We start from the raw sequence: 21,120 nt of genomic DNA on the forward strand, positions 1-21,120 counted from the left end.
ACTAGCCGGTGGACGGTCATAAAAAAAGAATCAATATTATAATCTGCGATACACGTCGGACGTCGCTACCTGTTCGTGCAAACATGGGCTAACTCCTCCTGCTCGTAAACCGTGCATCATCCTTGTCTACTACTGATTAAAATTTCCAGATTATGGTTAAGTTATGGTTATGCCTTGTAAAATTATTTTGTGCCTAAAGTACTACAACCTAAGTACCAAAACCTACCTAACTATTTAAAACACACCTCAAACATGTCTTCTTTCGTGTACAACACCGTAATTACATTTACGACATTATTAGGGGTGCTAATCTGATGTACCATGCGGTCAGTATATGCCGCGTCCGGCCCTGACGAGTCACCTCGTCATCAATCCATGCGACAGTGCCGACCTGCCATATAGACTGATGGGCCACGTACACTATGCCGGGTTTTCAGGATAGCATTCACGCTCGCCCAGGTTCGATACCTGTTCCTCGAATGCTAGCCAACAGTAGAATACGGTGATATACGGGATGCTGGTATTTGGAATACGACTGACAACACACATCCCCATGCAGTCGGGCGGGGTGGATTCCGCGCTGCCTGGAGACCGGCCTCTGCAACGTTTTATCGATCCCGTGAGACCCTACTCAGAGGACGACACATGTGTAGCACTCAACACAAAGCATCTTCTTCCCCAACTTCATATCTCCGCCAAATTCCCATCGGCCAGAGGCGGCCTTTTAAAAACATCTCTAACAGATCTCGTATAACACCGATCCGTAAAACACGTTCATAGTTCGTGGAAAAATGGCTTTACGGACCGGCGCGAACGAGGGCAGAGTAAAAACCCCGTAAAATGAACCTGTAAAAAAGGATAGTCACAAAAGATGTTTTTTGCGGCTCGGTTCGAGCTGCGGCGGAACATACCCCTTAAACTTAAAATATAAATCGAATTTTCGCTTACATTTTTCTTCACATCTTCTTCTTCCCCTCGCCTATGTCCATGGTCAACTAAATTTGTTTCTAAGCACGGAGTTGTCGATCCCTAAATCCATTCAGGAGCTAGCTAGCTCCGGTGTCCACGAATCCATCGAGAAGGTAGCTAGCTAGCACCGGTCGTGGAGGCGGACTCCTGCTCGTCGGCCTGGGCGTGCGATGAGCTGGGTGCTGCTCGTCGGCCTAGGCGCGCGGCGGGGATGGGCGCTGCTCGTCGGCCTGGGCGTGCGGCGAGGTTGGGCGCTGCTTGTGGGCCGACACGCCAGCCTGGGCACGCGGCCGCCAGCGCTCCATGGAGAGGTGGACGTGCTAGCGTTGGTCACTCTCTCCGACGAGAGGAAAATGATTGACGCCTTAGAGCTACTAGTTCGTTGCCCGTGCGTTGCCACGGAAAAACAACAATTACTGATGCATTTAAAAAAAATCGACATGTAACAAATTATATTTTCACTTTTATGTTGAGTCGAGCACCATTATGATTTTATGATGTTTTCTCCAATGGTGTAGAGCTATGTAATATGTTGCTCACAGAAGATGTGCCTAAGGCGAGATGCTGCTCACAACAGCTTATTTCAACATCACCTTTATCTGAAACCTGCACATAAGGGCTTAAATTACGGAAGCATCACCACTCGATGGTTCCCCACGTAGGCTTGTATCCGTGAAGCCATTGTTTTGCACAACTTTCACCCAACGAAAGCATCAACAGCATGTGGGTCACATGTTTCTTCCTCTCTCTTACTTTCCTCACCTATTTCACTTTCCCCTCCTCATGCATTAACGAGAGGCAAACAATGACTTGCCGTTGATCTTCCTTTTTTCCTTTCTCTCGGGCTTTTTCTGAACATCCGCCTCTTCTGCAGACCACAGTAGTACACTGTGAGCCACCCATACCTGACACCCGAGCCGAGCTGGCCTGCGAGGCATCTGGTTCAGGCGACGCGTTGGACATGCCCTAAGTAACTTCCTCGCTTCTGGATGGACGCGAGCTCCTGTCAGCTTCCCCGTAGGGGTCAACCTCTGAAGTCATCATTATTGCACATGTTTCCGATTCATATATGAGGTTACACAGGGGTCAACTTCCTGGCTTCTGCACATAAGTAATGTCCAGAATATATGCAATTAGTACCACTGCATCCAGTCGTCATCATTACACAGGTTTCTGATTCATCTACGAGGTTGCACGTTCTCTGAATCTGTAAACTTGCATTTCTTGATTAAAACATGCGCTTATAGTTCACATGCACTTATATTAATAGTTACCGGGGAAGCAAGGAACTTCTTGATTAAAACATCATCACAATTGATGAAAAATAATGTAGATTAGACTTGTATCACATAAAAAATTCACACGTACACTATTCCTAAAAAATAATATACCACTTCGAATTCAGATGTGTTCCAAGAAAAGCTATACTTCGACATTGTATGCAAATAAAAAAACTAATTATATCCTAGTAAGCTACAGATGATCTGTGTGACTATGCTTCCATGTACAGTTTAATAGCAGAGATGTTCTACAGGTTGAACAAAAAGTCTCCACAAAGGAGATTTCTTAATCAGAACCTAGGCTATCATTCCGATCACCTGAATAATAACAATTACAAAAGGCACCGGATATGAACTTGAGGAACATCCAATATATGGACCAAATAATTGAGTCGTCAAACAAGAGATACACAGAGTAGGAGGGGTAGAGGGTGAAATGAGCCGTCAAACAACTCCAGGAACCTCCAATATATAGCAAAGTTCTACCCTTTGTAAACGCCAGAGGGGTCGGCGTTTTGGACGATCCAAGGGTGCTCCAGAACCTTGTGGAGGTGTAGGCGACTGCAACAAAACCAGAACAAACATACCATTTGTAAGACAGACACATTTTCAGCACAGGACATGTCACATTAACTATTTTCTTGTTGTAATCATGATCAGAAGTCAGTTACCTGTGAAATGAGGTCCTTCGCAGCAGGAGATACAAATGGTTTCTATGGGAACTTCAGATCCACTTTTACTCTCCTGTATTTTTAACAAGGCAGTTTCAGAGACAATAGTTGCTTATAAGGGTGCGAAGGAAGCTAAGTACAGTTGCATGGATTTTAATCTAACTGTAATCTCTCAATCATGAAGATTTAAACATGTGATTCAATCGGAATAACTTATGGCGCAATGCTGCAAATGTAGTATCACTGCTGAGTTACCTTCGATATGTCTCAGAGTGTTCTTTGGCTTCAAAAGTTGGGAGCCCATAAAGGAATTCATAACATAGGATGCCCAAGCTCCATATGTCTACATGGTAATCGTGCTATGTCTTCTCCACTGCAAACATGCAACAAATTGAGAGACAAGTAAAGCTAATAGAAATTTGTGGAATTCTATTTCACCACGAATCAGTTGTGACACTGAAGTAAATGAAAAGGAAAGTACCCATTTCAGGAGGCAGATAATCTAAAGTCCCACACATTGTCCTCCTTCGGTTAAAGGTATGAACAGACCAGCCGAAGTCAGCAATCTTCAGCTCGCCCTATTATGAAAGCATATACCTGTTGTAAACACCAGAGAGCATACTGTTCCAGATCATAAAAAAGCAAAGCAAAGTAGTGCAAATACCTGCACTTCAACTAAAAGGTTTTCCGGTTTAATATCTCGATGTATCACGTGCTTCCCGTGAAGATAGATCAGGGCACGTGCCAATGATGCAATGTACTGAAAATAAAAACAAGGAAAGTTCAGCTACTCCTTTTGAATAGTGTGTAGATGATACATTTACCACGAACACATTCAGAGCATATACTTACAGTTGCGGAGCGTCTTTCTGAGAAATGCTTGCATCTCTGCAACTCCTTGTAGAGCTCTCCTTTTCCGGCATGTTCCAAGATTAGGTAAACACGGGTCTGCAAAATTTGTATGGAACTGATGATCAGACGAGGGTGAAATGAAGCAATAATGATTCTCCATGTTATAGTTGGGACAATCTGTACCTGATCATAAAAATACCCATATAAGCGAAGAATATTGGGGTGCCTAAGGTGACTCTGGATCTCTACTTCGCGTCGCAGCGGATGCTCCACCTCCCCGGTGATACTCTTGCCCCCAAAAATCGCACTCGCCCTCAAAGCTCGCGCTCGTGTACTACCCAAACATCGGCGGCGCTGCACTTGATCTGGATGGACGCGAGCTCCTGTCAGCTTCCTCGCAGGGGTCATCCTCCAAAGTCGTTCTTGGCGTAGTACATGGAAGAGATGCCTGTTGCGGTGGTGCAGGAGAGCAAATCAGGACACATACCTGGATCGGCCGACCGGAGCCGCCGTCGGACCAGCAGAACGAATCCGTGTCGCCCCTGCTCTGCTTCTCTTCTCTCCATCTCACCTCCTCTCTCTCCCTCGTCTCTTCTTCCCAGGAGGCGGAGCCGCCATGGCCATCCAGCGCCTGCCAGTCGGGCACACGCATTGTCCTTGGCTCCTTGCCATCCCTAAACCCACTGGAAAAAATAGAACAGGAGGAGAACGGCAAAATAAAAAAACTGAGAAATTGAACCTTACACCGGGAGCCGACTCACACGCGATGCACTGGCAGCATCGCTCCTCAGAACAACCTGAAAAAGAGCAGAACCCACACGTTAGAACGACAAAGTAAAATTAGGCGCAACACAAATACATCCACACCTTTCATGATTTGATCCAATGCTTCATGGCTGGCTTGACATGCTTCTCTTGTTGTAGCCCGTCCAGCCAGTCTCTTGTTGTAGAAGAGTTGTAGTAGTCTATAAGATCCTACATGGCCAAAATTAATGTCATTGTGCTGTATCAGAAAAATCATTATAGAACTTAACATGCATGGGTACGTTAAACAATTTTTCTCATTTGCAATGTCATCCTACAATAGCAGCAGTGCATACATGGTACGGTCCACATTACTGCCCTGGAAGTACGTGCAAGTTAGTTTCGATATTTGAGAACAATTCTGTTGTATGTTAACTTTTTTTATTCTGGCTTCTAAGTCGCTTATTGAGAAAACAAATAAACAGGCTGATCTACTTCACGCTTGTAGTACAGGTCGCATCTACTTTTACAAATGGTGTTTGTCCGTACATAAGATCGAAACAGTGAAAGAACAGAAAACTGGTCAAAGACACCCTTTCCAGAACGCAACACATGAGGCAAATATTGTCCATGAAACAAATATAATTAGTAGTTTAGTACAACATCACCTCATTCAAGACCATTAGAATGGGTTTTGGAAGACCAATTTCCACGAACTTAGCTACCTGTATTTCATCATGCAAGTATCTTTTATTCACTCTTCCAAGAATACATAAGTAGGGCAATTAAGCAGGCGATGGAGCAAAACTGAAAGTCGAGTTTATAAAGACCGAATACAACTCTGAATTACCTGTAAAAAAGTCATTTACTCTAGCTTCAGCAAATATTTATGGAAATATAGAGCGGTAATATCATACAAAACACACGAAATCACTACCATATCAGTTGCCCTATCAAATTGAATCGAATCCCCGAGGAACCTTCTTTATCTTTTTGAAACTCCTTTCTTGCCAGCTCTTGCATGGAATGGGCCTGCATAAATAAATGATGGTGTGCAAGTCAGCGAACATCAGCATCTTGAAAGCTAAAATCTTTTACATCAGGCCCTCGGGAAGAGAACAACGCGACCTGGGGAGCTGAATTGAACAGTGTTGGTGCCAAACCATCTGCGATACCGACTGTTGCTTGGAACGCTGTAGCCCGTCCAGCCCAATCTCTTGTTGTAGAAGAGTTGTAGTAGTCTATAAGATCCTACATGTCCAAAATTAATGTCATTGTGTTGTGTCAGAAAAATTATTATAGAACTTAACATGCATGGGTACTTTAAACAATTTTTCTCATTTGCAATGTCATCCTACAATAGCAGCAGTGCATACATGGTACGGTCCACATTACTGCTCTAGAAGTACCTGCAAGTTAGTTTCGATATTTGAGAACAATTATGTTGTATGTTAACTTTTTTTATTCTGGCTTCTAAGTCACTTATTGAGAAAACAAATAAACAGGTTGATCTACTTCACGCTTGTAGTACAGGTCGCATCTACTTTTACAAATGGTGTTTGTCCGTACATATCTGCACAATAGGCTCCATTGGAGATAAAATACCTTTGTTTTGCTGACATCTGTGATGAGAATCCCAGGAATATTGACAGGCACAGGATCAAACTTTGTCCCTGGGTAACTATCTTCTACAGCAACAACAAAGCCAGTTGCACCTAGACTCCTGGCTATTTGAGACACTTTCTTGATTGAAGCTGTCCCAGAAATATAATTAAAAGAATAGCCACACAACAGAATTTTCCCCTGAACTTTCCTCTTATTTAAGAGTTCTGGCCTTTGCCAATCTAGCGCACTATACTTGGTTGAAGATGAATCCAGCATATCATCAGTAGCAGAAATCAGGCCAAACGATTTATTTCCATGTGTTGCAGTTGTAATCAGATGAGATAATTGTCAACTAACCACAGGTAGAAGTGTATAGTTAATTGTCAGAATACCAACACCAGTCACAGTACTATAAAATGGATTCCATGTGTTGCAGCTGTAATCAGATGAGATAATTGTCAACTAACCACAGGTAGAAGTGTATAGTTAATTGTCAGAATACCAACACCAGTCATAGTACTATAAAATGGACTTGTTGACAGTTATTGCAAGATTACACCAGGAGGACTACAACTCTGCAATCAAGAGCCTACAAAGAGAACAAAACACAGAATGCATCTTCCAACCAAAGTATTTTCACAATCAGCAACTCGGACCGGGACCGGACCGGACCGAGCTGTCCAGCAAGCTCGTTTTCGAGGACCGGACCGAAAGGGAGCCGGCTCGATCAAGCCTGGGAGGACCGTGGGGACCGATTCCATAACTACTTTCAGCTGCTGTTTAGTTCCTATTTAGCTGTTGTTTAGGTTGAGCCATGAATCAACACACACGGGAGGTGGGCTACGTGCTAGATTGAGCCCTGAATCAACTGAGAGCTGAAACTTTGACGAAACTGACGAACTGAATTTTCTGAACATGACAAACTGAATTTTCTGAACTGTCAGTATTCACTCACGTTTCTGAACTGGCTGCACAGCGACGTCGTGCCCCAGTTCTACCTGGTGGCGCCAGTGAGGCATTCACTTACCTGGGTAACTGGTGTCCGGTGTGCATGCTGTGCTGAAGTAACGACAACAATGGCTAGCGGCGGCAAGAGGCTACGGTGCACGGGAAGGAGAGGAAGGATGGAAAGGGGAAGCAGTGATATATTCAGTTTTCCTTCTGTTTTCTGTTTGACTTGATAAAAGGAAACTGCAACATGGGATGATGGATGATTACCAGATTCTCTCGTTAGTTCCTGTCATCTTCTCCACCATGGATTCGTGGGCCTCCTCGTAGCAAGCATGTGCGGACCTGCTCTTCGCCCGCGCGGTCCTCTTCACCGCCACCCCCGCCTCCCCCACCCCCGATGCGCTCACGCTCGCCGAGCCCCTCCTGGCCAACCTCGATGCCTTCGTCGCCGCCATGGACGAGATCTCCGGCGGGGCCTTCCTCCGTGCAGTGCATAGTGTGGGGCGAGATGTAAGCAAGAGTCAGGCAGCGACATGGTTTGCCATGGTAAAGTCCACTGGCAGTTCTACTGAATCTTGTTTGTCATGCGCTGACTGGAATCGGATGAAGAGAGGTAAGACGATGGAAGCCACATAGAGGAAGGAGATCCCCAACCACTATGCTTTTGCTTCTGTCGCTGCCATGTGTCATCTCTGGCCGCCTGGTCCTTGAGCGCTTACACGGTAGGGAACATGACACGATTGAGGCAATGCATGAACAGCATGCACACATAGATCATTAGCCATGAATGCATAAATTTAGGCATCATGGCCCCTCCTAGGCTAGCTTTCGTTCAGGTCCAAGGGGTGATGTGAGCGATGTCCTAGATAGTTTCAGCTATGGCCTGATAAGCTGGATGGCCTAGCTAGCTTCGGCTGCGCCTTGAGGGGTGAGGACGTCATGATGCAAGCACATTTAGGGGGAAAATGATACAGATAAAGATAATTAGTCTACTAAATTAACGGATGATGCTTGTGAGTTTTGTTGTAATTTCTAGACTGTTTTTCTTTTTCCAAGGGATGATGCTTCTCAGATTTGTTGTAATTTCTAGACTACTTGTCTTTTTGCTGGTTAACCTTTCAATTTTTTTATATATAATAGATCGAGCATATGTTTTGGCAATTAGTTTTGTAAATGATAGTAAATTATTGATTCTATAAAGGTTATAGCTGGTCTATTCAAGTTGCTAGCACAATAGTGCTCCTCCAGCATAATCTGTTAACTGATATATAGTGAAAAATGTTGGTAACATGGTACCAGATCCTGTACAGTGGTGTAGAATAACATGTTCCAAATGGTATTACAATGCTCCAGTGCTTCCTGGCTCCGATGGGGAAGAGAATGAGAACTTCCAAAGACGGATCTATTGGTTGTTATTAGAAGAGTAAGTGCTGAATAATGCAATAAATTCTTTGAGTATAATGTAAATCAGATTCCAAAGCCAATTAGGATAGTCTAATGATAGCTGAAACGATATCACAACAGAAGCATGACAACATTCGATGATGATAATCATCTCCTATTTTTTCCCGAGGGGTTTCATGAATATTCTTCTTGTGCACTATCTTGAAATCAAGGTACGTATAGTTTCATCCATGATGAAATTTTGACTTTCTTTTGTAAGAATATGTGCAGCAATAGAATCTTACCTAAAGGATGAATATTTTGTGGCCGACGGGAGAGCGCACCAGCATGGAGATGCCCTTGCGGAAGATCGACTTCTTGTGGCCGACGGGAGAGTGCACCAGCACGGAGATGCCCTTGCGGAAGATCGACATCGTTGCGGGGAGGTGAGCCCTCCTGCCCCCGTCCGCCTCGGCCGCGCTCCTCCCCATGCTCCGCCGCCTCCGCCTCCGCGGCCACTCCTCCTTCTTCGTCCTCGCCGACCCGGCCCCCTCCGACCCCTCATCCCCCACCGTCCTCTCGCGCCTCTTCCGGGGCCTCCTCGCGCGCGCCACCGCCGCCTCTCGCGCGCACGACCTGCTCTTCGCCCGCGCGCTCCTCTTCACTGCCACCCCCGCCCCCCCCCACCCCCGATGTGCTCACGCTCGCCGAGCCCCTCTGGCCGACCTCGACGCCTTCGTCGCCGCCATGGACGAGATCTCCGGCGGGGCCTTCCTCCGCGCAGTGCCGAGCGGCGCGGGGGCGTGTCCCACTCGCGGAGGGCCGGCGGGGAGGGAGAGGGCGCGGCGACGAGGAGGGACGGTGGGAAGGGAGAGGGCGCGGGGGTGGCGGCGGCACCGAGCGGCGCGGGGGTGTGTGCGGCGGCGGGGGGCTGCGCGAGAGGAGCGGTTCACCCTTGGGATGGGGTCGGGGAGTGCGGGGATGCCGTCGTGGGTTCGCACCAGTACGAGGAGGGTGGGGGAGGAGCGAACGAGGGGTCGATTTTTTCTTTACGTGGGAGGTGGGATCGCTTGCCGATTTTTTCTTTACGTGGGAGGTGGGATCGCTGGGAGGTCGAACCATCCAGCTGGTTGAACCATCACGACGTTCGATCCTGCTTTAATAGCAGAGATTCGATGGAATGCCTCAAAGAAAGAGATATGGGAAGAAGATGACTGTCTAGTCAATAACAGATGGGGCCCGTACCTTATTTGCCACATGAGTTGGTCAAAGCATTTAGGCGTCGCCACGTCAGCCGAACATGCGGGCCCAACTTGTCAATTTTGCTGTTTTCGCAAGCGTATCAGACTATCAGTGCTCCGCGTTACAAATTAGACGCATTTTTGCTGGGTTTTTATGACCCGGTTCAAATGTGGTATCAAATTGTTATCCTATCCCCAAGTGTGATGGTTTTGGGTAAGTAACTCGCATGAAATAAATTGCTAGGATTGGGGGTGTCTTTGGAGAAGAAGATGCTTCGAGATGTGTGTTAAACACGTGTAAAAGAGAGTATTAGTCAGTTCAATGTGATCACAAAGAAACTCTTATCGCTTTGCTCTGTTCAAAGTTACCCTACCGTGTGACTCCTGACCTCTCTAGTAGACTTTTAGCGGCTTTTGATGTTTTATACGGCGAAGAAGAAAGTTATATTGATTAATCGATATAAAAACTCAACACACTAATTTCTCGACAGAAGCCAAGACCTGCAATTGCCAAAATAGGAAGTGTGATGTACGAAAATCCAATTCGGCTATTGGGGAACATATGCTCCTGCGCATCAGAAATGTTTTTTTGTAAATGTCAGAAAAAAATAGATGTGTTCATTGTCAAAACACGAGCTGCAATTTTGTAGAAGGAAAATTTAAGTATTTTGATATGCGCAAAAAGGAAAATCAAACGACAAATCTTACCTCCAAGTGTTACATTTGCTTTTGCCTTTTTCATCAACCAAGCAATGTTATCCAGTCTCGCATGAAAATATTCGAACTTATTACACTAACAATAACATCTAAGAAAGGATTTTAATTTTTATTTACTACTTATTTTGAATTTACCGTTCATTAGAGGGCATATGCATCCGAAAGCCTAAACGACCCTCCCGTGATGTACACTTAGTTAGTTGAGTGGTCTCGTGGCAACATAAGTACACAACTCTACTCTATTTTCACACGACAAGTATCATACTCTCGCAATATTATAATTCCATTCACTGCATTTGCTTAAGCTATTTATAATGGAGAGTATCATATACTAGTATCATACTCTCTCCGTCACGGTTTAAAAGGCACGCTTGAAAAATCTCTGGGATCAAGGTAGTCGTCGATTGGTTGTGAGATGTAGCAGGTGTAAATACTAATGCGCCTAATCAACTGAGAAAATACTAGTACTAACGTGTGAGCAGCAAATTGGGAGGGCGCATGCATGAGTAGTACTAACACTAATTAATAAGAGTAATTACTTTCCCACCTTAAACCTTGTCTATTTTAAAAATACACGCAAGTTTAACTGCGCCTTATAAACCGTGACGGAGGGAGTACATATGATAGTAGTGTATGATATTATCATAGAATAGCATCATATATATTTTTATTTATTGTCATCCATGATACAAGATAGTACAACATTTAATATGATACGATATCTACTTATGTTATTATAACCTTTTTTTTATGTTTGCTACTCCCGAATGCATGTTATACCAGCTAAGATATCATAACTATGGTCAGCCATAGGGAGCCAGATGTCGGGATCTCCGATTAAGATTGTTTAGAAGGTGGATACTTTGATTACACGATGGTTGTACAACCAATGGCATCCGTGGCTATTTAGAGAGATACTTTTTTGCTAGTCAAACTTTCATTTCTTGGCATTAATAGCTATTGTAACCAAGGCTCTATCATTGAATTTGGTCATGTTCTTGCTCATTCCTAGTAAAATATCTTACCAGTTTGGACTTTTGGACGGTATGAGATTGTTCTAAATTACATACGAAATCTTCTCTTACAGCACATTCCAATGTACAAACCATGCAGACAACTATAAAATCTGTGAACTGCAATCAAACCTTGTAAGATCATACGATAACATCCAGAATCTCATTTAAACTCCGTGTGTATCTGACCAACAGATCAATTGGAAGAAATGTAGGCGGATGCGTCCGTCCACATCCATAGCTGTAATTCTACCATCCCTTGTTAGTTTGACAATCATGTTGGTTTTAATTATGAGCTTCTAGTCAGCTGCGGACATGCAGACACCGTTCTGTTTTACAGTTTTACTTAATTTTTTTTAAAAAAAAAATCAGAGATGCTTTTCTTTCTGTAAAGAAATACTCTGACACACAAACTGAATGCCTAATTGCATTTCGAACGAGCGTAAACCACGCAGGAAGACGAATTTTCTGGTCAGCCGATAATACGCCTTCGTCCATCCCTTCGTGAGCTCAAGTCTGAAACACTCGACGCTCTGGCCGGGAAACCCAATCCAGTACAGCGGCGGAGACTTCTTGCCGCCACGCCGGCCGGCCGCCGCCGCCACCCATGCTGCGCGTCGTCTCCACCCTCCGCCCGCTCCTCCGGAGCCCCCTCTTCACGGGCCCAAAACCTCTCTCCCGCCCCCGCCGGCCGCCGCGACTGTTCCGTGCCCTCTCGTCCTCGGCGCCGCTCGCAGCCTCCGCGCCTGCGCCCGGGGCGGTTGAGATCAGAGAGGAGCACCTCGTGCGGTGCGCGGAAGCGGAGAGGGCGCCGCTGCGGGTGGCGGTGCTGCTGAGCGGCGGGGTCGACAGCAGCGTCGCGCTCCGCCTCCTCCACGCAGCCGGGCACAGCTGCACCGCCTTCTACCTCAAGATCTGGTTCCAAGTACGTTCACCATTCCCTGTTGCTATGCTCTGCAACTGCGATGCTACGCTGCGGGATCACCTAACAAGCTCGGCGTGATTGATCTGTAGGAAGATTTCAGGAACTTTTGGTCCGAGTGCCCGTGGGACGACGATTTGAAGTATGCACAAGCCGTGTGTGACAAGGTATCTTTGAGGAATTTCAGCCGGTGCACGCTATTTCATTGAATAGCTTGTGAGATTTGCATGTAAACCACTTCTGACTGCATGAACTGACTGATCTAATGGCTGTCTTGCGTAGATTGACGTGCCATTGGAGGTGGTACATCTATCCGATGAGTACTGGAACCATGTGGTAAGCTTCATTTCAAACTTTTGGCACCTGATCCCTGCAGATAGTGAATATGTTGTTCTGCATTCTGAGAAACTACCATGGATTTTATATCTAGGTGTCACATATGATTAGTGAGTACCGCAACGGACGCACACCGAACCCTGATGTTCTTTGCAACACAAGAATAAAGTTTGGTATGGATGTGCACGCATCTACTATTGAAATTTTATTGTGCATCAAGGTATAATTTTTTAACTGTGTTCATGTGCTTATTCTCTTCATTCATTTTCTGCAGGAGCTTTCTTAGAAGCAATTGAAAATTTGGGATTTGATTACATAGCTTCAGGACATTATGCACATGTAGTCCATCCACCCGTTGAGAATGCTGAAGGGCCATCGGTGCTCCAACTTTCGAAAGACGAGGTGCTTTAAAATAGCTTTGCTTAGCTTCAGTGTTATTGAAGTTGATTTCAAGTGAGTTCTAGTATTCTTCATAGAAGGAAATTTGTGATACAGTGAAACAGATAGTCAAATAGACGGTTCTTTTGCTTAAATGTTGCTCAGTCAATACCACCTTTCAGACTCTGATTGTTATTTCAGGTCAAGGATCAAACTTATTTCCTCTCACATCTCTCTCAGAGCCAGCTTAGAAGGCTTCTTTTTCCACTTGGGTGTATAACAAAGGTGATATGATTTATCCAATATGGATAGTTAAGTTTTTCCAGGAGCTGCCGGTGTATATTTTGTAAAATTGAGCTTATCTTTTGCAGGATGAAGTTCGCAGTCTGGCTGTTCAGATGAACCTTCCTAACCAAGCTAGAAAAGATTCCCAGGGTATATGTTTTCTTGGAAAGGTAATTGCTTTAACATAGTTATTAATATTGCACATGTTTTGTGCAAAATATAGTTCTGTGCTTTCGCCTTATTTTGTCCTATTTTAAGCTTAAAAAGTCTCTTTCTAGGTCAAATTTAGCGAGTTTGTTCAAGCACATATAGGAGAAATTGAGGGAATACTTCTTGAGGCTGAAACTGGAGATTACCTAGGGACCCACCGTGGGTTTTGGTTCTATACGATTGGTCAGCGACAAGGTTTGCGACTTTCTGGAGGGCCTTGGTAGGCACTGTCACTAATACTAGCCTCTTTTTATGGTACACTAACATGAGCTAAATTAAATGTATATTGCCTGAAGTGTTCTGCAATTCAAGGAAGATCTGTCCTCATGTAGCACATATCTATTTATCCATATATTCACCACATGAATTGTTCTTTTTATCTTACGCAGGTATGTTGTGGAGAAAGATGTGCAAAATAATGTGGTTTTTGTATCAAGGAATTACTATTCACTGGATAAGAGGAGGCGAACATTTCGTGTTGGATCGTTAAATTGGTTTAGCGATTCCGGGCCAGCAGATAATGAACGCCTTAAATGCAAGGTACCAGAGTTACACAATTAGCCCTTGTGGCAGCGTATCATATTTGAATTGACCTTTTTTACCATCTGCAAGGGTTAAATGGTTTTCTTGCAAAATATGTGTAAAAGTCATCTGTCCATATGTTCCTTTTTTCCTATCAAAGCATGTGCATTCTAGTAGCAGTATGCGTGAACTCGTTTTATGTGCTGGGTTAGGAGACAGTGGCCCATTAATGCTGTTGATTTCTTCTTGAGTATGGTTAAGCAATTCTGAAACTGATCAGCTCTACCTTGGCCGATGATCGTTAATTTTTAATTTGGAATTATAGGAAAATACATTGGCAGCTTCCAACTCACTCCCGCTTAATCCATCTTCGTTTCAATTTGTATACGCCGTGTATCTGTTTTGCATTCAGACCGATCGTTGCTCTGGTCTTCAGCATGTGCTGCACTTTCATGTCAGTTAGTTGATAATCCATGCTACTGCTCTCAATACCAGGTACGGCACAGTCCTGATTTCCACAACTGCACCGTGACACGCGAGCAAACCGAAGAACTCGTGGTTAATTCCAACAACGGAGACGTTTTGGCGGTGCGCCTGTCAGAAGACGACCAGGGTTTAGCAGCTGGGCAGTTTGCAGCGTTCTACCGTGACAGTGCATGCCTAGGGTCGGGCATAATCCTGGATTCCTGGGACGAGATGAGCTTCCCCGTGTGCGCAAAGGCGCTAGAAACCGCTAGGCTGGAGGACAAGTCCAAGCTGGGTAAGCCCGTAAGGATCATGAACCTGGAGCATCTGGTGAAGCCAGAACGGGAGCCGGCCAAGGTCGCTTGACAGACGACACCAGGTTCTCTTAGCCTTCTTTTGACTAGGTACATCTGTGATCATGTGAAGATATAATCGTCTGACAGTTTCAAAGTTGACACACCCTGCAAATGCAAGAATCGGGTAAGTTTGAGAAGCCATCGTCGTTATGCTGCTCCAATCAGGAGCTCCATCCAGGTGGTTCTTGGAAAGGTGGCATCGCCACCATTGGCGACTTTGCGTTTCGGAGGAGAAAAGCGTTGCCTCCGGATTAAAGTGGTGGTGGTGGAGCATCAACATATCATTGCTCATGCAGGAGCTGACCTGTCCTGATACAGTTGCCGGACCTAAGCAGGAAACGCTAGCAGGTTAATGGATAGGCATGTTGTTCCCTCTTGGAGCCAAAATGTCCAGATTATTATTGAGAGTTAGTCAGATAGCTGCACCCTGTGAAGTTATGTTATGTCAACATTAAAATGTTTGAATAATCAGGAGGTTCTAGACTAAACCAGGATGGTTTATGACGAAATCATTTTCCTTTTTTTCGCACTGTTGTGGAATTTGACAGGACCATTTGTCATTCTAGAATGAACTCTCTTTTTTGTCCGGACAATGTGTCTGGCAGTCGTGGGATCCTCCTGGACAGGAGAGGCGGCCCGTGCCGGATGGAGAGAGATTAAGAACTCATTATGAGCATGCAGCACATGGAGAGGGACGTGGTACCGTTCCGTCATGCCGCCGCCTGGATCCTCAAGTGGTAGTGCGTACTTACTCCTCCGTGCAGGTCAACTGGAAAATGCGGTTGAAAATCGAGCAACGATGAATATACTACTACTGGTAGAGTAGTATGCCGAATGTTAATAATAACAACTGGCACAGGCGGCGTCTGGCTGCTGCTGCGATGGAATGTTAGGCGGCATTTGCTTCTAGAAACTTCTGACGTTTCATCGCCGTCACATCCAGTGACGGACCTAGAAATGAAAATGTGAGGTCTATTTCCATTGATTTGGATAGCCCCTGAAAATCAGCTAATTTTTACATAGTAAAACAATGTTTCCTAAAATTCTAGATGTGCCATGGCACACCCGGTACACCCCCTAGATACGCCACTGTCGCCATCCCCTGCCTTTTACTCGCGAAGGGCATTGGCACTGTTTGGATTCATGAGTTATAGTTAGTTTGAACTTAACTAATCCAAAAACATTCAAACAGGAGGGTTAGTTTTTGTTAGATACATCTAACCCATAAAGAAACTGACCCGGTATGGGTTAGAGTTAGTTTGGACTCAACTAATCCAAAAACATCCAAACAGGAGGGTTACTTTTGATTAGATACATCTAAATCATAAAAAAACTAACCCGGTGAAGAGATGTTTATTTGGGTTAGTTTAGGTGAGGCCTAAAAATAATAATTTTTCCTCTGCCTCCACCGCACCAGATCCCGTCGACCCATCCCTCTCCGCATCCCGCTCCCGCTAACCCCATCCTCCCCAATCCCGCCGCCCCAGTCAGCCCTCATCCCGTCGGCCTAACTCCGTCGACCGCCGGCGGCAGCCGCCCCCGTACGCCCCCATCCGCCCCAACCGCCCCCAGCCGCACCCATCCCGTCGGCCGCCGGCTGTCCGCACCAGCCGCCCCCATCCCGCTGCCCCAGCCATCCCCGTCCCGCTGCTCGAGCCGCCCTCAGTCGTCCCCGCCCGCCTCAGCCGCCACGAGAGAAGAATCGCCACCAGGCATGGAAGAAGTCTCTTTCTCTCTGATTTGATCAATCAAAGTCTCTTTTCTCAGTTGAGAAAGATGAGTGATTCAGGGAGGTCACACAAGGACCGACCACACCAAATCCGACAGGAAATAGGGTCCAAAGTAGCCACATGATTGAGAAAGAGCATTTATTCTCAATCTAACCTTGCCATCCAGACACCTCTTTGGTTAGAGTTAGTTCAGGGTTAGAATCTAACTCAACCTCTAACCGAGTTAGAGTATCCAAACAAGGTCATTGTTCAAGTTGACAAGTTCAGTTATTATATAGTCCAAATTTGAAAACAACATGAAAATTTTAGTGCGGCCTAACTAATGTCAATTCTTCCAAAGATCTAATCTATTCCTTCAAATATACAAATTAGACCAGTGCCAGATTCTGATTGGTGGCCTCCTGCGCGCTTGGGTCGCCATTTTCACAACATTGTTGCTGGGTTGTAGCATTGCATCTATGATCTACCCCCTCTTGCTGGTTAAAGCATCTCCAGCCGCGCCCCGCAACAGGACCTCACAGGGTCCTTTTTTATCGCTGGCGCCGAAAAAACGACCTAGTCGCGTCCCCAAGACGCCGAATTCCGTCGACTCGGCCCATTTTTTGGCCGACCATCCCAGGAGGACCCCCCCCCCCCCCCCCGCACTGGAGGGGCACTTGGGGGCTCCGGCGGAAGGAAAGTGGCACGTGGGCCACCATTGTTAGGCGAGAAATGCCTTCTCCCCGCTCAGATTCGCCCCGTGAGCGACAGAATGACACTTCCCCTTTCGCCGCCATGCCGATCCCGACGCCATCCATCTGCCCATAGTCGTTGTTCCGCCACTAGAAAGGTCATCCCCCCATCAACAAGAGAGTGGTTCGCTGCCATCCCGCCCCTGGGGAGCTCTTTAGGACTTCGACATGCACGCGGAGATACCGACGGCTGCCACCCACCACGCCCGTGAGGTGTTCAGCGATTTGCCTATTCGGCGATGGACTCCGACGACAAGGAAGCGTTCGCGGCTCTGATGGAGAGGAAGCCGAGGCCGACGCCGTGATGAAGAGCACCTCATGATCCTCGTCGCTTTGGCCGATCTGTTCGCGGAGAATGCAAAGCCGCGACGAGGTGGCTTGGCGTTGGGCCGCCGCAAGAGCAAGCAGAGGCATCGAATGGAGGGCTATTGCTTTCTCTACGCCGACTACTTTGCCAACACTCCACTGCACGGCGAGAAAGTATTTAGGCGTCGTCATTGGATGGGCCGAAAGCTCTTCCTTAGGATTGTGAATGTCATTCGGGAGTTCGACAACTATTTCATTTGCAAGAAAGATTGCAGAGGCATTGCTAGATTCTCCTCACTCCAGAAGTGCACGAGAGCTATGAGGATGCTTGCATATGGAGCTCCCGGTGATATACATTGAGTATTTATACAAGTTTTGCAGGGGAGTGGTGGTAGTGTTTGGACCACAATACTTGCGATCATCCAATGTTGAAGACACTGCTAGGATCCTAGCACAGAATGATTTCTTGGGATGCTTAGAAGAATCGACTGGATGCATTAGGCATGAAAAAACTGTCCATTTTCTTGACAGGGGATGTACAAAGGTGCCAAAGAAGCTTGCGGTGTGGTACTTGAGGCAGTTGCCACACATGACCTCTGGATTTGATACTCATTTGATATATGAGGAACTCACAATGACATCAATGTACTGCAGTGCTCGAATGTCTTTGTCAAGCTTATTGAAGGTCAATGCTCCTTCAGTGAACTTAGAGGTCAATGGACGCCACTACAATAAGGGATACTACCTAGCAGATGGCATCTATCCAAGATGGTCCACATTTATGAAGACTATCTCAAACCCTGTGCCAGGAGGCAAGAACTCCTACTTTGTTAAGTGTCAGGAGGCTTGCATAAACGATGTCGAGCGGGCATTTGGTGTGCTCCAATCTCGATTTACTGTTGCTCGGTACCCCACTCTGACCTGGTCGAAATCTCACATGTTGGAGGTGATGAATTGCTATGTCATCTTGTACATCATGATTATTGAGAGCAAGGAGGAGGAGCCGGTGTTTGACATTGAACCATGTTTTAGACAGGGTCCTCTTGCAGTTGTTGATCACCAGATACCAGCGATGGGCTGCCTTCCTCAATATGCGTGAGGAGATCCGAGACCCACATGTGCATCAAGAACTGTAGCATGACCCGGTGGATCACCTACATAGGCTCAAGGGCATCGCCTAGTTCAATGTGTTCTAATTTGTGTTTGAATTATGAGCTTGCTTCATTGGACTATTTGATTTGTGTTGATTTCTATGTGATAAAAACTATCTTTTGTTGAATCTGTGTCAAAGTGTGCTGAATTTGGGTCGATTTTGCGTCGAATTTGGACTAAACTCGACTGTTGAAAGACGAAGTTGGGGAAGCGGCTGGGAACCCGAAACCTCCACATCGAATATATCGCCGGTTAGCCCCCAAACGATGCTATTTCAAGCCCTTGGGGGCGGAACGGCTGAAGATGTTTTTAGCTTGCAGCACCGGCCTTCACCCTTCACAGTTTGCCCCATCGTCCAAGCATCATGTGTGTCCCGTTTCCTGCAGGACGCCTCCTCAGCCCGGAGCTTGCAGCACCACAGTGGCGGTCGTCGCGCGCACACGAGGACGAACGTGAGATCCTCCCGTAGAGGAGGCCCGTCGTGCTATAGGGCGAGCTATTGATTATTTCCTTCGTTTCGTAATACTCATGGACAGAGACGTGGCACCGTTTAGTGTTAAAAAAACCAATTATTAAGCATGCAACGCATGGACAGAGACGTGGCACCGTTCTTCATGCCGCCACATGGATTGTTCTGAGATCTGCGGCAAGAGATACAGGGCCAGGAGTGGCCCGTGCTCCGTGCGCCACTAGTGCAGGTCAACCGGAAAAATGCGGTTGAAAATCGTGCAACGATGCCCAAGGTTAACAACCGGCACACGCCGGCGTCCTGGCTGCGATGGAGTAACAAAATGATCAGGTGGCTTCTCCCTTCTAGAACCTCCAGCGGTCTCACCGTCACCCCCTTTGTTTTCTACTAGCAAAAGGGACCGTGCGTTGCAACGGGAGAAAAAAATATCACACGCTTTTAATCTTTTTTATAGTAATTTTGATTTATTAAAATAATAAGCTAACTAACTAATGTAGTCAGTTTTATCCTATTTTGTTGAGAAATCAACCCATCCATCGTTAATTTCACCATGATGAGAAATTGAACGGGACAAACAAATCAAAACAAAGAGGCTACGTGAATTGATCAATGGACTGTTATCGTATTTCACTCATGGGGTAGAGAATGTGAGATCAGATGACAAACTGAAGGTGGTGTTTCATTCTCTGTCTCTACAACAATACAATCTTACATTCAATACATTCATTCATCAGCAAACAAATCTCCACAAAACAAAATTTCTTGCCGGTGCTTGGCACACAGTTGGAGGCATGGGGAGGGGATCTCACCAGATGATAAGTTCCTGCCGGAGGAGGGGATACGATGAGGAGAGCAAGGGTTAGGCGCCTCTATCTGGCCATAAGGAGTCGTCGTTGCCGTGTCATAACCTCAGAATTCCCCGTGTGAGCCATGGAGGCCCGCCTCCACCTGCAAGTACTTCGCTCCGCCGCACCGCCGCCGTTCTGCATAGAGCAGACACATCATCCCGAGTCACTGTAGCTCTCGCGTTGATTTGATCCAGAAGCTGTGCTCGAGCGCCGAAACGGGGGCAGCAAGCGGGCAGAGGTACGACCGCAGAGGCAGGTGGGTTGAGATCGGCAACAGTGGTGGTTGAGGTCGGCCGCAGCGTCGAGTGGTGTGGCAGCGGCCTGGGCACACGCCAGGATGGACCAGGGTCGACGTGATGCGCTCGAGCGCCGCAACAGGGGCAGTGAGCAGGGAGAAGTACGGCCGCGGAGGCGGGTGGGTTGAGATCGGCAGCGGTGGTGGTTGAGGTCGGCCGCGGCGGCGAGTGGTGTGGCGGCGGCCTGGGCACAAGCAGGGTGGCCCAGGGTCGATGGAAGGAGGCGATGCGTACGGGTATAATTTTTGCAGCAAATCGTTTTTTCCTTTTACGTTGCAGATAAATGATGGAGCGCGGATTGAATAACAAAAATTACAGGGGCTTTTTTATAAAAATGTCGCGGTGGGTTTTCCGACGGAAGCAATAGCCTCTTTATTATTAGGTATAGATACTGTACGCGCCAAGAGCATCGTTGATGCCGACAAGCTCAGTTGTTTTTACATCTATATATACGTGTATATATATATATAACAAAATACCACCACCTAGTACAGTACTTCCTCCGTTCCTAAATACTCCCTCCGTTCCTAAATATAAGACATTTTAGAGATTGCACTATGAACTACATACGGATGTATATAGACATATTTTAGAATATAGATTCACTCATTTTGCTTCAAATGTATTCTTCTATTGAAATCTCTAAAAGGTCTTATATTTTGAAACGGAGGGAGTATAAGACATTTTA

At 46.2% G+C, this 21,120-nt stretch overlaps 1 protein-coding gene and 1 pseudogene across 1 annotated transcript; one reads left to right on the forward strand and one right to left on the reverse strand.

Annotated features, from left to right (window-relative positions):
- Positions 1 to 2,731: 2,731 nt before the first annotated feature.
- On the reverse strand, positions 2,732 to 4,888 carry LOC123450768 (annotated as a pseudogene).
- A 7,055-nt stretch (positions 4,889 to 11,943) lies between these two features.
- On the forward strand, positions 11,944 to 15,422 carry LOC123447087 (tRNA-specific 2-thiouridylase MnmA). The gene is made up of 10 exons (XM_045123655.1): positions 11,944 to 12,351; positions 12,441 to 12,515; positions 12,631 to 12,684; positions 12,779 to 12,857; positions 12,959 to 13,086; positions 13,264 to 13,347; positions 13,434 to 13,517; positions 13,626 to 13,777; positions 13,947 to 14,097; positions 14,575 to 15,422. The coding sequence occupies exons 1-10, from the start codon at positions 12,034 to 12,036 to the stop codon at positions 14,908 to 14,910; spliced, it is 1,461 nt and encodes a 486-aa protein (XP_044979590.1). The 5' UTR covers positions 11,944 to 12,033; the 3' UTR covers positions 14,911 to 15,422.
- Positions 15,423 to 21,120: the final 5,698 nt, after the last annotated feature.

This window comes from Hordeum vulgare, chromosome 4H, assembly GCF_904849725.1.
Source record: "Hordeum vulgare subsp. vulgare chromosome 4H, MorexV3_pseudomolecules_assembly, whole genome shotgun sequence".
In the NCBI taxonomy this organism is placed as follows: domain Eukaryota; kingdom Viridiplantae; phylum Streptophyta; class Magnoliopsida; order Poales; family Poaceae; genus Hordeum; species Hordeum vulgare.